General features: G+C 42.8%; 1 protein-coding gene across 9 annotated transcripts in view; it reads right to left on the bottom strand.

The window, feature by feature from the left end:
* The window catches only part of LOC128334016 (cation channel sperm-associated auxiliary subunit beta-like), a 216,076-nt gene that overhangs the window by 88,987 nt on the left and 112,198 nt on the right, over positions 1 to 14,891 (bottom strand). For 8 of the 9 annotated variants that reach the window (XM_053270222.1, XM_053270289.1, XM_053270282.1 and 5 more), the window contains 2 exons: positions 8,532 to 8,684; positions 7,155 to 7,299 (listed from right to left, as the gene is read on the bottom strand). In XM_053270222.1, coding sequence (XP_053126197.1) covers positions 7,155 to 7,299; positions 8,532 to 8,684 — 298 coding nt within the window. The remainder of the gene's footprint in view (positions 1 to 7,154; positions 7,300 to 8,531; positions 8,685 to 14,891) is intronic. The other variant, XM_053270274.1, reaches the window with a different exon arrangement.

The following is a 14,891-nucleotide window of genomic DNA, read 5'->3' as shown; positions in this document are numbered from 1 at the left end:
TTTAACCAAATAAGGAGTAATCACCAGATGAACAATTAATCATTCGCATGCATACTAGATACTTAGACCACCATTTTATTGTCACGTATACTGTGTCTAGGGTGCCAGCATCATTCAGATTGTTTGTATAAATGTAAGATGCACCTATAACCAAACTGTAATCGGTCTGAGAGCGTAAGCCTATTGATTACCTATTGCTAAACTGCAGTAGCAATAAAGCCTCTAAATGATTCCCACTGAGTCTGTTTGATTGACTAAGAAGCGGACCCAGGGACGAACCATGTTCACATCAATTTGATGCCATGAGAGTCAGATGTGACTTCTGGGTGGACGGTCTGACCCATCACGGGACAATGAAATCCAGCGCGCCCCACAGCCTTTGTCTGTGAAGGATTCTCAAAAGCCCGAAACGTGCCAGTCATTACAAACACGCCACATCTGGGGATTGAGGGAAGAGTGAATGAACATGTGAGTGAGACGGAGAGAATGAAGACTCCTGGGTGGTTGCCCGACCCATAATGGAAAACCCCCGATACCCCAGCTGGCCCTCTGCTGATTTAGCGAGAGGGCTCTCAGGAAACCAGGATGCGCCGTTCACCACAACATGCCAGACAAGAGTGAATGAAAGTGTGAACGGAGAGAGTGAGTGAGACAGAGAGAGTGAAATCCAGAGACGTCTCTTGGTGAGTACCCAGTCCGCGCAGGAGCGAGGGGAAAAATAAAGTCCATGTAGGGACAGTCCGTGAAGTCCGTGCAGGGACGAAATAAAGTCCATGAAGGGACGCTGAGGGGGAAACAGGGAATAGATTAGAACAAGTGGAAAAATCCAAAAGGAATGCCTACTCACCTTTAGAGTAAAGCGCTTCTGTACATACTATGAAACTCGAGTCAGAGGCCTCCTGGCCCCGAAAATAACATCCTTTTGCAATTGCTTTTATTTTATACACATACCGGTAAATTTTAATAACACCAATATGCGCAGGCCCACCAAAGAAACCCCCACCATATATATTACCATCATGCTCCAAGCAGCTTCTCCTTTCCAACATGCTATGGAGAACAAGGGAACTCTCTTAGTCTGTGAAGAGGGGGAGGGGTCTGAAGAAAATATTAAAGAGGAAAGAATGAGTGCCTTTTGCTAAAATCATGCTGTCTGTGTTCTGTTTCCAAGCTCAAACAGTTGCTTGCTGCCCTTGTGTTGCAAACAGTCTAATTTCTTGCTGCTACTGTCCTGTTGTAACTGCTGTCACGAAGCCAAAAGATAACACTGTTCTTGCTGCAAAAAGTTTCTCTGAACAAAAGGCTACTTTTGTTCTCTTTTTCTTTTCCCCTCCTCTCTTCAACTGCTTGCAGTTGAAAAAGAGGAAAGAAAATGGAGTTTGGAGGAATGAAGGAAGAATTCCTTGAAGGAATTCTGTGCAGGGAATTGCAGAGAAAAGACTAGAAGGAGATGTGAAAGGATTTTGGTTGGAAGTTGTTTTTTAAAAAAAATTGATTGAAAAGCACCTGTAAGTTGTAAGTTATGATGTGGAAAGGTAATATGGAATTACAGATTGTTTTATGGATGACTGTGATAAGTTTGTTCTGTTTGAGCGACTTTCTTAACTGAGTTTTATGGCTAACATATTTTAAATGTTACAAAATCCTTTGTGACTCATATGAAGTTTTCTTTGTTTAGTCCTTTGTTCTGTGAAATACACAAGACAAGTGTGTGTGTGTGTGTGTGTGTGTGTGCGTGCGTGCGCGTGCGCGCGCGCACATGTTTCTGAGCGGGAGCCCAAAGCTCTGGTTCTGTGTAGGAATCCAACCCCCATCAATCTTATAACTCATTTCTGTGAAGATGAGGTTTCTGTTGTATTTGTGAATGTATTTATTCTAGTGACATGTCTTTTTCTGTAAACTGTTCCAGACCAAACTTGCTCTGACATTGAATTCCAAAATTAGCAGTTATTATATTAATTGAACATAAAATTGGTCATGGCCTGAGCAACAGGGGGGAACTATCAGCAGTCCCAGCTGGCCAACTGGGGTGTTGAAGTTTTCCTTCTTTGTGAGTCTTCCCACCTCTGCAAAAGGGAAGTGCTGCTTATGGCTGGCTAAATGCATTAGGCATAAGAGCAAGCTCTATTTCATTCATCCTTATATCAAGTTGATTGTGATATTTCTGCCACTACTGAGTGTCATAAGCCTTTATATGTTATGTTTACTAATTTCCTTGACATGGTCTATCTTACCTATTTTCTGTGAGCTCAAAACTTTTTTCTAAACCGGAAGTTTCCCTTTCAATTCTTTCTCACAACTGAAAGCTGATCTCTGATGAACAATGATAACTCTGCCCATTTCCAAATGGGAGGGGGAGGAGGTTCTCTGCAAAGCAGTTTGTGTTCCAGCCAGTTAATTGTGGGTGAGAAGGAAAATGGATTTTAAGATAAATTAGTCTAATTGTATTATTGTCTTATGTTTTTGTAAAATCTATGCAATATTTCTGCTAACTGATTTGATGTAAACTGAGAGCTAATAATCAAATGGTCTAAGGTTTAAATTTTAAATTTGTCTCATCCAGTAGCCCTGCTTTGCCTTCACAGTAGCTGAATCTTAAAATTCCAGATCCCAGACATGAGATTTGATGAAAGGAATTTTGTTTTGCCACTCCTGCAAGTGGAAGGGAGTTCCAAAGTACCGATTTGCATTTTACCTAGAAGACTTCCCAGTTTAAAAGGATCAAGCTTTGTGTGTTACTGTGAAACCCATACCCTGTTTTCACAGCTCCTGATGAGAGACTTGACTTTATTATCACAGGTTTCACCCCTCTGCAAGATTATGGACAATTTTTCTGATAACACCTTTTACTAAAGAGGCCTGTAAAAAGGGACACTTTGATTTGCTTCATGAGACATTAAGCCTCGTCCAGAAGTCTCAATCCTATTTCAACAAGGTATAGTATTTTGCCTGGGGGCATGGACTGTTTCTTTCTTATATAGGATTTTCCCCCAAGACGATATTGTTACCCTACAAAGATGTCAAACCCCAAACCCTTACTCATTGGTCACTTGCTAAGTTATGAGGCTAAAGATGGAGAGCTGGAACACCACAACTATCTACATGTGACCTAGATGAAGATCCCAAAGCCAGATGTTACAGACGAATCACCCCTTTATGGAGAATGAAGTCAGTTATACTGGATGGAGATTGATTGCCCTGATAAAGGCCTGTAAGTATAATTGTCAGCCAATGTGGTGCAGTGGTTAGAGTGCTGGACTAGGACCGGAGAAACCCGAGTCCAAACCCTCATTCTACCATGACACTTGCTGGGTGACACAGAGCCTGCCACTCAAATGATTTGGCCTGCCTCACAGGGTTGTTATAAGGAAGAACAGGATACAGAAGAGAATGTAAGATGCCACATGGAAACAAGACTTTGTTAGCAGTTACACCCAAAGGGCCTTGGTGAAATTCAAGCGCTGAAGTTTTATGTTGCAGCCTCTCGAGTGATAAGACTATGTTTGACCTGAAAGGCTTTAATGCCTCCTCAAAACCCCAAACTCACGAGGGGGGGTGAAAATGTGAATGCCCTTTTTCTTTTTGACTTTATTGCTTTGCTTTTGCCCAGGATTGCCATTTTGTTTTCGTGATCAGAGACCAGCCTACAACACAAGCCACCAAGCCATAAATGAGGACATCATCTCCTGTTCTGGACTTTGGGAGAAGAGGGGCCCAGGGCAAGCAGGAAAACAAAAACATAAATTGGAAAAAATGCCAAAAGACCAAATTGAAAATAGCCTCAGGTCTTATCCATCCATTGTATTATTTGCCTTGAAAACTTGACTTTTCCTTTTGTGCTGATGGTTGGCACCCAGAGACTTAGTCTCAGGACGCTGTCCCTACATGGGGGGAGGGAATTGGCAACTCACTTGCCTGTCTTTCTCTCAAGTAAACAGGTTTGCAACCAACAGTGCCTTGAATTGTCTTTCCAAGAAGGATTGGTCCTCCCCAGATTGAAGGAATACCTGGATCCATCGCCAGAACGTGGTCCCAAGGGAGTCTCCAGAGGACATCAACACTGACCCAGGAAAACTAACCAGCAGCAGCAGCAGCTACCCGAGGGCAGTCCCTATCTGCATTTCCAATCCAACCCAATGGTGACAGAACGTCCATCTGCTACCCTGTCCTGTGTTCGAAGAAGAGGACCTAATGCAAAGTTCATCTTCCTGCTCCTAAGTGCTATAGGAGAGGGATAGACAACAAATGCCTGAAGACTGCCTGATAACAAACAGGCAAGCCAATTTGTTCACTTCTCTGGAGTCATACATGCAACAGCATCTCCCCAAGCTGTAAAGCCCTGGAACCATCCTACCTGGGTAAGATACCTTGCCAAAGACACTATTTCAAATTCTGCCAAAGACACTATTTCAAATTGCCCACAAGGGTGGGAGTCAGGGATCCTAAACACATGAACATTTGAACTTGTCTATGGACACTAGCCAAACAAGCCAAAACAACACGGATCAGAGAACATCCAGGATAGCCAAAATCCTGCAACATTGTACAAGAGCATTTGGTTCTCAATTGAAGGACTAAAATATTTTTTCTTACCAAGGACTTTTAGATTTTGAATTCTAAAGCTCTCCATAGCTTCCTTTTTGGCCATGACAGACTCTAGAGGACACCAAGGGGGGTGGGAGTTGATGATTTACACCACTTTCTTATATTACTTTATTGTAGTGACTATGTGCTATCATTATGTTGAAAACCCTGCTATCTCCTGTGCTGTAAGGACATGGACCTCACATGCTTGCTCTCTGGTCATTTCCTTACTTGTTTCGCTGACATATTGTGCCAATCATCTCATTGTTTCACCCAGAGCATTTACCTGCAAGTCTGCACCTATCCCCAAGTTACTGGTCCCTTTGTGCTCCAAGACATTAAGATAGCCCAAGTATCAAGCTTTAGCTGCTAATTTTATAGACACCTGTATTTAATTAATGTGATTGTACATGACTTGTCATTGCTATCGCTTTCCACAAGCTGATAATCCATTAATCGCCAGAAGCATCTGGTTCCACAACGCAAGACTGTTATTGATACTTTATTTGGGATGAAGATGGGTTAAAACGATGTTGCTTGCTATAAGTTGTATGATCTTTATATGTACACCTCGCTGTTATGTGTAAAACTTTTTATCTATATCAAATCATGCCAGATATGTGTGGTTAAGGATGTGTGTGTTGTTTTATAGAATTATACTAATTATGTTTGTAGCTCTAGGATGTTGTATGCAATGTATCTAGTTTTACTGCCATATGTACAGCCCATTTAGCACCTACCATTTCTGTAAAATCTATGCTTAATGCATCACAAATGCTTAAGGCATCCCAAAACCACATATGTCCCAAATCCTTTAGCTACACAAAACACAGAACTATATTTCCAAAACTGGGAGTTTATGTGTTAGAAGAAGACAGAAGGAGAACAGCTTGGGTGGGGCACTGACTGACAGCTGTCTTTGCCCCTGCCCCACCTTTCCTCAGGTGTGTGTAACATCTCCTTGGGCTGCTGCTGGGGCAAAGTCAGAGAAGTTCTGAGTGCAACTACCATCCCCAGATGTCCGCACGTCCTCCCAGCAGCTGCATGGGCTTCCCAGGCTGCCGTGCATCACTCCCTACCTGCCTCCCCCAAGCTACCGAAAACCACTGTACCACCCAGTTGCCTACGCTGGTGCTGAATGGGCAGTTAAATGACCTCCCCCCATGCTACCTGGGGCAATTGCCCCACATTCTGGTGCCTCCTAGTGGTAGGTATGGGGATTTCCAGTATTAGAGATCCAAGTTTACTGAGGCACACAGTCCTACCTATGGACAACTGGAATTGAAGTCTGTACTACCAGGTGGCAACCATGCAATCACAATCTGAACAGCCACCACAAGTTCCAAAACATTACTTGATTGTGAAGTTACCACAATCAAGTAATAATGGTTTTGAACTGCCTTCAAAACCTTGCAACATAATTATCCTCTGTTGAGCCTTGCTCCATCAGCTCCAAAAAAATATCCTGATGCCACCTTTACTTCAGGTCCAGTTGATGTGAACATGGTTCGTCCCTGGGTCCGCCTCTTAGTCAATCAAACAGACTCAGTGGGAATCATTTAGAGGCTTTATTGCTACTGCAATTTAGCAATAGGTAATCAATAGGCTTACGCTCTCTGTCGGCAATAGAACTGATGCTGACATAGCCCAAGGCAGGTGACCACAGACAGCATTACTACAACATTTTGTCTGTGAAGTGTGGTCACCTGCCTTGGGTTATGTTAGCATCAACTTTCCAACTTCTAGCTTCTAGCCTGGTTTTCCCAGTCTCTCGCTAGTGCCTTTGAGGGTCATTCTTCCTCCACCTCTTTATTTTTTGCAGAGTTGGACTGCTGAGACAGATGGAATCACAATGACAGGTTGGGGATATCTTGGATGGACAGTTCTGCAGCTGCATATATTTATCAGGTCTCCCAATATGTTTAGAGCAGCTAAATGAAGTAACAGGGCCCTTGGTAGGACAGTTGAGCCAATGATTCTGAACCATCCTTAAAGGCAGCCCCATGTAGAACACCTATGGTTCATTTTGGATGTGAACAATGCATGTAACAATGTAAGTGTAGTCAGTCTTCTCCAGGTAGAGTTGCAACTGGACTAGCTGAAGTTGGGTGGAAACACCCATAGCAATTGACATCATCTAATCATCCAGAGATAGTGCTGGGTTCAGAAGCACTCCCAGACTGTGGCGCTGATCTTCCAGGCGGAATGCAACCCCATCTAATACAGGTTGAATACCACTATCCAGGTCAGTGGAATTTCCAGTCATCAGAACTACTATCATATCTTGATGATGTTTCAGTGGAGTGTCTCCTTTAGACCAGAACAATCTCCAGACACTCCTTTAAATGTTCTAATACGACCCAGGATTCGTTGATGGGAATGAAAGGGAGAGGTGGATATCATCCAAGTATTGATAACACCTCAGCACAAACTTCTAGATGATCTCTTCCAGCTATGTCATGTAACTATCAAAAGCATGAAGGACAAGCTGGAACCCTGTGGCACCCCATACACCAATGGCTTCAGACTACAGATGTCTGCAGATGGTTCTAATTCTTTAATGTTCTTACCTGCCTTTGTGTAGTAAATGCTTCCCTTGTCAGTCACAAATACAATGGCCTGGCTGTAAACACATGCATCTGTTTCTGTAACAGTCTCATTGTCTAGTTTAATTAACAATATAAAAGTGTTGCCACCATCAGAAGAAATCCACACCTAAGGGAAAAAGGCAAAACTGAATATGATAGAGATAAGAATTTAAAATATAAGTGCTATCACAGTGTATTGTACAAGCTGACCATATTTATGGCAAACAAACCAAGGACAGTGATTACTCCTAATATAGTAGCAAAATTACTTTACAGTAATGGAGACTCAACTAGTAACAGGCAGCAAAGGTAAAGTGTGCCATCAAGTCGATTTCAACTCCTGACGCCCACAGAGTCTTGTGCTTTTCTTTGGTAGAATACAGGAGGGGTTTACCATTGCCTCTTCCCACACAGTATGAGATGATGCCTTTCAGCATCTTCCTATATCACTGCTGCCCGATATAGTGGCAGCGGGGATTCGAACTGGCAACCTTCTGCTTGTTAGTCAAGCATTTCCCCGCTAATAACTTGGTCCAGTACAGATGTGCTCTCAATTATGACTCTGATCATGACAGGGCTGCAGGATCACATGTTCCTTCCCATCACCTGACTTCTCAGAGTAAACCCTTTCTAATGCCTTAATTTTGATTAAGTGGGTTAAAGCTAACCAGGCTTCTTGCATATTCAGGATTTCAAATCAGTTTTAAACCCGCATATCCAACCTTGGTCAAATGCAAATCTTAATTACAGCTATAGCTGTCCTGCCCACACATTCTTGCCACGGGTGGTCGTGGTGCTCTGTGGAGGCAAAAATCCTACAGAGGTGAGAAGAAGGAACTGAGGCAGCCATTAATAGTTTGCTTGCATTTTGCAGCTGCAATGGGAGATTGCTTGTGTTGCAAAAGATTGTGTGTATGCACCCAAGTGCTGAAGTATGGCAGCACAGAACACACATTTTAATATTACAAGAAAAATACAGAAAAAAAGAGAAAACCTGAAAACCTGGGTGATTTGGAGATACATATAGCAGCTTGCCATTAGGGTCAGACAATAGGCACGCTTCACAGACTGTTGAAAACAATCCATACTACTCACATTTTTATTTAAAAAATCAATAGTATTGGTTTTTGCTTGGAAAATGCCAGGTGTGCCTCCTGTAGCAAGATAATGGCAATTGCACTTGCCAAGTGCAAAAATACCCTTGTCTTGCAGCACTCATGGAGGTCGAAATTTCAAGACTTCTTTCAGCAAAAAGAAACTTGTTTTTCAAAAGTAGTTCAGTAAGCCCCTCAATAATTCATGTCACAATCATCATTACATTACTTATCAGTTTTAATAGGCTTCTCCATTGACACACACCTGATTTCCATAAACATATAGAAAGTGACTGTTTGGGTGGAAAAACATTCCAAATGGCACAAAATCCCGTTCTGGAAACCGATATGCTGGAAATTTGTGTTGTGCATGGAGTCTGTGATCTGTTAACTTGTTTACCCATACTAATACATCCTTCTAAAAAAAAGAAAGAAAGAAACATAAAACAGAATTAACTACTGTATGAATGTTAGAATGTTCTATACTACCAGAGAGACTGCTCTAACAGAAAGTGTGTGTGTGTCAGACCAGGCCAGCAATCTACCTAAAAACCCTATTTACAGTATTTATTATTGACTACATTGTTTATCCAGACTTTTTGGCCATAGCAGATGCCCAAGATTGCTATGCCCACTGCCACTTTCCCCACCCTTTGTGTTTCCTTTTCTTGGGTTTTGCATTTCCCTTAGAAACATTTTCCACTTAGAAATTTGGGGCACTTCTGAGGTACAGTAATTAAATCCTGAATGCCTGTGTTCACAAGGCTCTCGACATACACTGTTAAATGAGAATACACCTGGTAAACCCAATTTGTCAGATGATTAGGCAACATTCCCCTTAAAGCAGCTGTCAGCACTCACTGAGTCTTTGGGCCTAGAGGCACCAAGCATTCAGTGAGGATCTTGCTTCTCTCCTCAGACACCAAAATGGTGGCTGTCCTAAGGGTTGTGCTGTAATCACCACGGTTAAGGCCGAGTTCCATGCTTGATGAATAGGCCACTGTAGTCCTTAAACAACCCAGCCCAAAGGTGAGGAAGACAGAACAAATGTGACCTTATTGGAAGTAGTGGTCACAACTGCTCCCTTGGTTCTATGTAGCTACTTTGGCCCCACTGGGAGTGGAGGAAGCCAGGTGCAGGAAACTACATCAGGTGGAGAGTCTTGGCCCATCAACATGATAAATTTCCCTGGCTTGAAGTGGAGGATTTTCTTCCAGTTCAAATCCCTAGCTAAGATGTGGGGGTGGGGGTGGGGGTGGGGGTGGGGGAAAAGAAGTATTGGTCACTTACCGGGAAGTCTTCTTCTTGCTGCTGGAGTTGAGGACATCTCATGTGGGTTATCCTCCCAGCATGCTCCAGAGAGCAGAACAAAACTAATTAGTGAAGCTTTTAAGAGGTCCTAGGAGGATAGCCCCTCCCAGTTTACTTAGTTAAGACAAGCTTCAGGAAGGAAGACAAAAAAATAAATCAGTATAGAGAATAGCAGGCATGAAGTAAGAGGTGGGAGAGTAATACAACGAAACAAAAGGAAGCAGACCAGTAGCCGTAGATGCCCAGGGTGGGTTGAGATGTACTAAACTCTAGCAGCAAGAAGAAGCCTTCACGGTAAGTGACCAATGCTCCTCTCTCAGCTGCTGGGTGAGGTCATCTCATGTGGGACATGCCACAGCAGAAGACCCTGGGAGGGGGCTGTCCTTGGCTACTGGGGCAGAAAGACGTGCTGTAGCACATGCCTACCAAAGGCAGCCTGAGAGGAATGAGCAATGTTCAATGTATAGTGACATGTGAACATAGATGCAGAGGACCATGGCGCTGCTCTACAGATATCTTCTATTGGAGCATTTGTGGAGAATGCTGCCGAGGTGGCTGCCGAATGAATAGAATGTGTAGTAAGCTTCAAGGGTGTTGAATGGTCGTGGACCTCGTAGGCCAGTGAGATACACACCATGATCCAGAGTGCAAGTATAGAGGTGGAGACTTGCTGACTCATAATTACTGGCAGAAAGGAGACAAAGAGCACATCCGGGGAGTGGAAGGATGAGGTCCAGGACAGGTAAACCTTTATTATTATTATTTTACACAGTCAGACAGGTGTTATTGACTGGTTTGTTTTATCCAGACATCGAGTCCTTCCCAAGGACCTGGGATGCCAGAATTTTATTGTCAATGTTGTTGCTGTTGTTATAGATATTGTCGCAGAATATAGGCTGTTCCCAGTAAAGCTGCTTTTTGTAATTGGCTGATGGTGATTTCTGTTGCCCCTATGGTGTTGAGGTGCTCTTCAAGGCCTTTTGGAACTGCACCCAGGGCGCCAATTATCACTGAGATTATTTTGGTCTTTTTCTGCCACAGCCTTTCAATTTCAATTTGTAGATCTTTGTATTTGGTGATTTTTTCTATTTCTTTTTTCTTCTATTCTGCTATCTCCTGGTATTGCTATGTCGATTATTTTGACTTATTTTTCTTTCTTCTCAACTACAGTTATATCTGGTGTATTGTGTGGCAGATGTTGGTCTGTTTGTAGTCGGAAGTCCCATAATATTTTTACATATTCATTTTCTTCAACTTTTTCAATTTGATGGTCCCACCAATTTTTGGCTACAGGTAGCTTGTAATTTTTGCAGATGTCCCAGTGTATCATCCCTGCTACCTTGTCATGCCTTTGTTTGTAGTCAGTCTGTGCGATCTTTTTACAACAGCTGATTAGGTGGCCCACTGTTTCATCTCCTTCTTTACAAAGGCGGCACTTGCTGTTTGTTGTGGATTTTCTGACTTTTGCTCTTATTGCATTTGTTCTTAGTGCCTGTTATTGCATAGCCAATATTAAACCCTCTGTTTCTTTCTTCAAGTTGCCATTCTTAAGCCATTGTCAGGTCTTGGTGATGTCTGATTTTCCACTTATATTGTAGGGGTGTGCAATTTGGGTATTCGGTGATTCAGTTCGGGACCCGAACCGAATCACCCCTGTTCTGTTTTGTGCCCGAATATGGGCCACCCGAATCACCCTTGATTCGGTTCGGGTTCGGATTTAATCCGAATCCGAATCTGAAGCGATTTGGGGGGTAAAAAGGGGCCCAGGGGCAAAATTGGGGGGTGGGGTGGTAGTGCCGAATGGGTGGAGACTACCACCCCAATTTCAGGGGGATTGGGCAGAAGGCTGATTTTTTGGGAATATTTGAAGTTTTGGTGTCTTTGGGGCAGATTGGGGGCAGAAAGTGGATCTGCCCCAAAGGAGTGGGGTGGGCTGGTAGATAGTGCCTAATGGGTGGAGGCTACCACCCCACCCCACCCTTTTGGGTCAGATCCACTTTCTGCCCCCAAACTGCCCCAAAGTCACTAAAACTTCAAAAATTCTCAAAAAATCAGCCCTTTATCCAATCCCCCTGAAATTGGGGTGGTAGCCTCCACCCATTAGGCACTACCACCCCACTATTCTGCCCCAGGTCCCACTTTCTGCCCCAATCTGCCCCAAAGACATGAAAAATCCAGAAATTTCTCAAAAATCAGCCCTTTGCCCAATCCCCCTAAAATTGGGGTGGTAGCCTGCACCCATTAGGCACTACCACCGCACCACACTCTTTTTGCCGAGATCCCATGCTACGCCCCCGAACTGCCCCAAAGTCATTAAAACTTCAAAAAATCCCCCCAAATCAACCATGAACCGAATCACCCGAATTTTTCGGGCCTGAAATTCGGGTGATTCGGCTCAGGCCCGAAAAATATCGGGGGACTCGGGGGTGATTCAGTTCGGCCCCGAATCACCCAAAATTGCTCGTTTCGGGCACAGATCGTTCTGTGCCCGAAATTTTTTGCACATCCCTATTATATTGTGCAAATATTGACCATGCAGTGGCTTATTTTTCCATTTTTCTGCTCGGTTCTTGACTTGTTCGTTCTTGTAGGCCTGCTTTGTTTCATTGGTGTTGAATAGTTTCGCATTATTGACCATTTGAAGTGCATCTTCTTCACTGTCCTTGATATATTCTTCAAGGCCTCTTTTCTCCTCCTCTACTGTTTGATGGACTTGCAGCATTCCTCTTCCACCTGAGCTGCGAGGGAGGTATAGCCTATCTACATCACTGCGGGGGTGGTGAGCATGATTGATGGTCATTATTTTCCTGGTCTTACGATCCAGCGTCTCTAGCTCTGCTTGGGTCCAGTCTATTATTCCTGCAGTGTATCTGATAACAGGTATAGCCCAGGTGTTTATGGCTTGTATGGTATTCCCGCCATTGAGTTTGGACTTGAGGATTTTTCTAACTCTCCTGATGTATTCACTTCCAATTTTTCTTTTAACTTCAGTGTGTGCGATGTTATCAGCCTGGAGAATGCCCAAGTATTTGTAAGGTTCTTTCTCTTCCAGGTTCTTGATCTTGCTTCCATTGGGCAGTTCTATTCCTTCTGTTTTTCTTATTTTCCCTCTGTTCATTATTAATGCAGCACACTTGTCTAGTCCAAACTCCATTGCTATATCGCTACTGAATATACGGACAGTGTTTAGCAGTGATTCAATTTTTGACTGGGACTTTTCTGACTGTACAGCAGATGGTTGATTTTACTTGATGTTTTAGATGTTTGGTATCCGAGGCCTGTTTTGTTTAGTATTTGTGAAAGTGGGGTCATGGCGATTACAAACAACAGAGGGGATAGTGAGTCCCCTTGGAAAATGCCTCTTCTAATGCTAACCTGTCCAAGTGTCTCGCCATTGATTGTTAACTGTGTACTCCACATGCTCATTGCTTTTTAAAATAAATATCTGAATGTTTTTGCTGACACCAGTTGTTTCTAAACACTTTAGTATCCATGTGTGAGGCAATGAATCGAAGGCTTTCTTGTAGTCAATCCATGCAACACTTAGATTGGTTTTTCTTCTCTTGCAATTTTCTAAAATCATTTTGTCAATCAGCAGCTGGTCTTTTGTGCCTCTGGTGTTCGGGCAATTTCCTTTCTGTTCAACTGGAAGCTGTTTGTTAGTTAATAAGTGTTGCATCACTTCATCTGCTATTATTCCAGTTAATAATTTGAACATGGTTGGCAGGCAGGTTATCGGTCTATAATTACTTGGAACTGCACCGTTTGCTGGGTCTTTCATGATGAGATGAGTTTTCCCAGTTGTTATCCATTGTTCAATATCACCTCCTTGCAAAATGTGATTGAACTGTTTTGATAGTTGTTTATGAAGGCTTGTTAGGTGTTTAAGCCAAAAGCTATGCAGTTCATCGTTGCCTGGAGCAGTCCAATTTTTAATTTTCTTTGCTCTTTCACTTACTAATTCTGGTGTTATTATTAGATCTTGCATTTGTTGGTTACATTTTTGACCTCTTTCATCCAGCCTGCTTTTTTATTATAATCTATTGGATTGTCCCATAATTTCCCCCAGAATTGCACTGCTTCTTCTTTATTTGGTGTTTCTACGTTTCTTGCAGTTTCTCCTTCTATGCTTTGGTAGAAACGTCTCTGATTCAACTGGAATTGGAGATTCTGCCTGTGTTGTGTAATTCTGGCTTCATATCTGCTAATCTTTTTTGACACTGCTGTTATTTGCTGCTTTATTATTTCCAGGACTTCTCTAATTTTCCTTGAATCTAGGTGGTATTTTTGGATCAGATACTGTTTGGTGTTTTCATTCTTCAGCTTCTTGTCTTTCATATCTTTCAATTTACTAGCATCTGATCTAAGCCTGGAGATTTTATTTTCTAATCTAATCTTCCATTTAGGTGATGTACTGCTTTCTTTTTTTACAGGTCCATTGATCTTATATCTGAGCTCTTGTGTTGTTGCTGTTGCTGTGTTGTTGTTGTTGCTGCTTGTTGCTTATTGTTGCTGGTGTTGTGGTGTTGTGGTGTTGTGTTGTGGTGTTGCTCGTTATTGATGAGAATATTAATTATTATTATTATTATTATTATTATTATTATTATTATTATTATTTCAATTTCTATACCGCCCTTCCAAAAATGACTCAGGAAATAACAAACAAATAAGATGGACCCCTGTCCCCAAAGTGCTCACAATCTAAAAGAAACATAAGATAGACACCAGCAGCAGTCACTGGAGGTACTGTGCTGGGGGTGGATAGGGCCAGTAGCTCTCCCCCTGCTAAATAAAGAGAATCACCACGTTAAAAGGTGCCTCTTTGCCAAGTTAGCAGCACTGACGCACATCCAATTTGTGCCATTCCCTTAGGCACTGTCACCTGTCCCCTTGTGCCATTCCTTTTACTTGGGGTGAGAAGGTTTCAGGCAGAATGAAGGGAGCACAATGTCCTGTGACCTGTGGTAGACTGATGGCAAAAGGACGGGTCAGGTATCAATGTCACTGAGTATAGAGAGAAGATGCAGAATCTCGGATTGGTGGAGAGAGATCTGAGTTCTGAGATACATCTCACAGAAGTGATGACTACTAGAAACACTAGCTTTATAGAAAGGACATGGAGTGAGATGAAGCTCAAGGGTTCAAAGGGTGGTGCATGGAGGACTCTGAGAACCTTGTAGAGATCCCATGATGGGAATCTGTGGACGACCAGGGTGGGGGGAGGGGGGCTGAGAGGGCGGCCCCTCTTAGGAAGCGTTGAAGATGTAGATGAGAGCTGAGTGTTTTGCCCTTGAGAAGTGCTAGGAAACCTATC

The sequence above is a fragment of the Hemicordylus capensis genome, chromosome 1 (genome assembly GCF_027244095.1).
Source record: "Hemicordylus capensis ecotype Gifberg chromosome 1, rHemCap1.1.pri, whole genome shotgun sequence".
Lineage (NCBI taxonomy): Eukaryota > Metazoa > Chordata > Lepidosauria > Squamata > Cordylidae > Hemicordylus > Hemicordylus capensis.
This window is presented reverse-complemented; position numbering and strand designations above follow the sequence as displayed.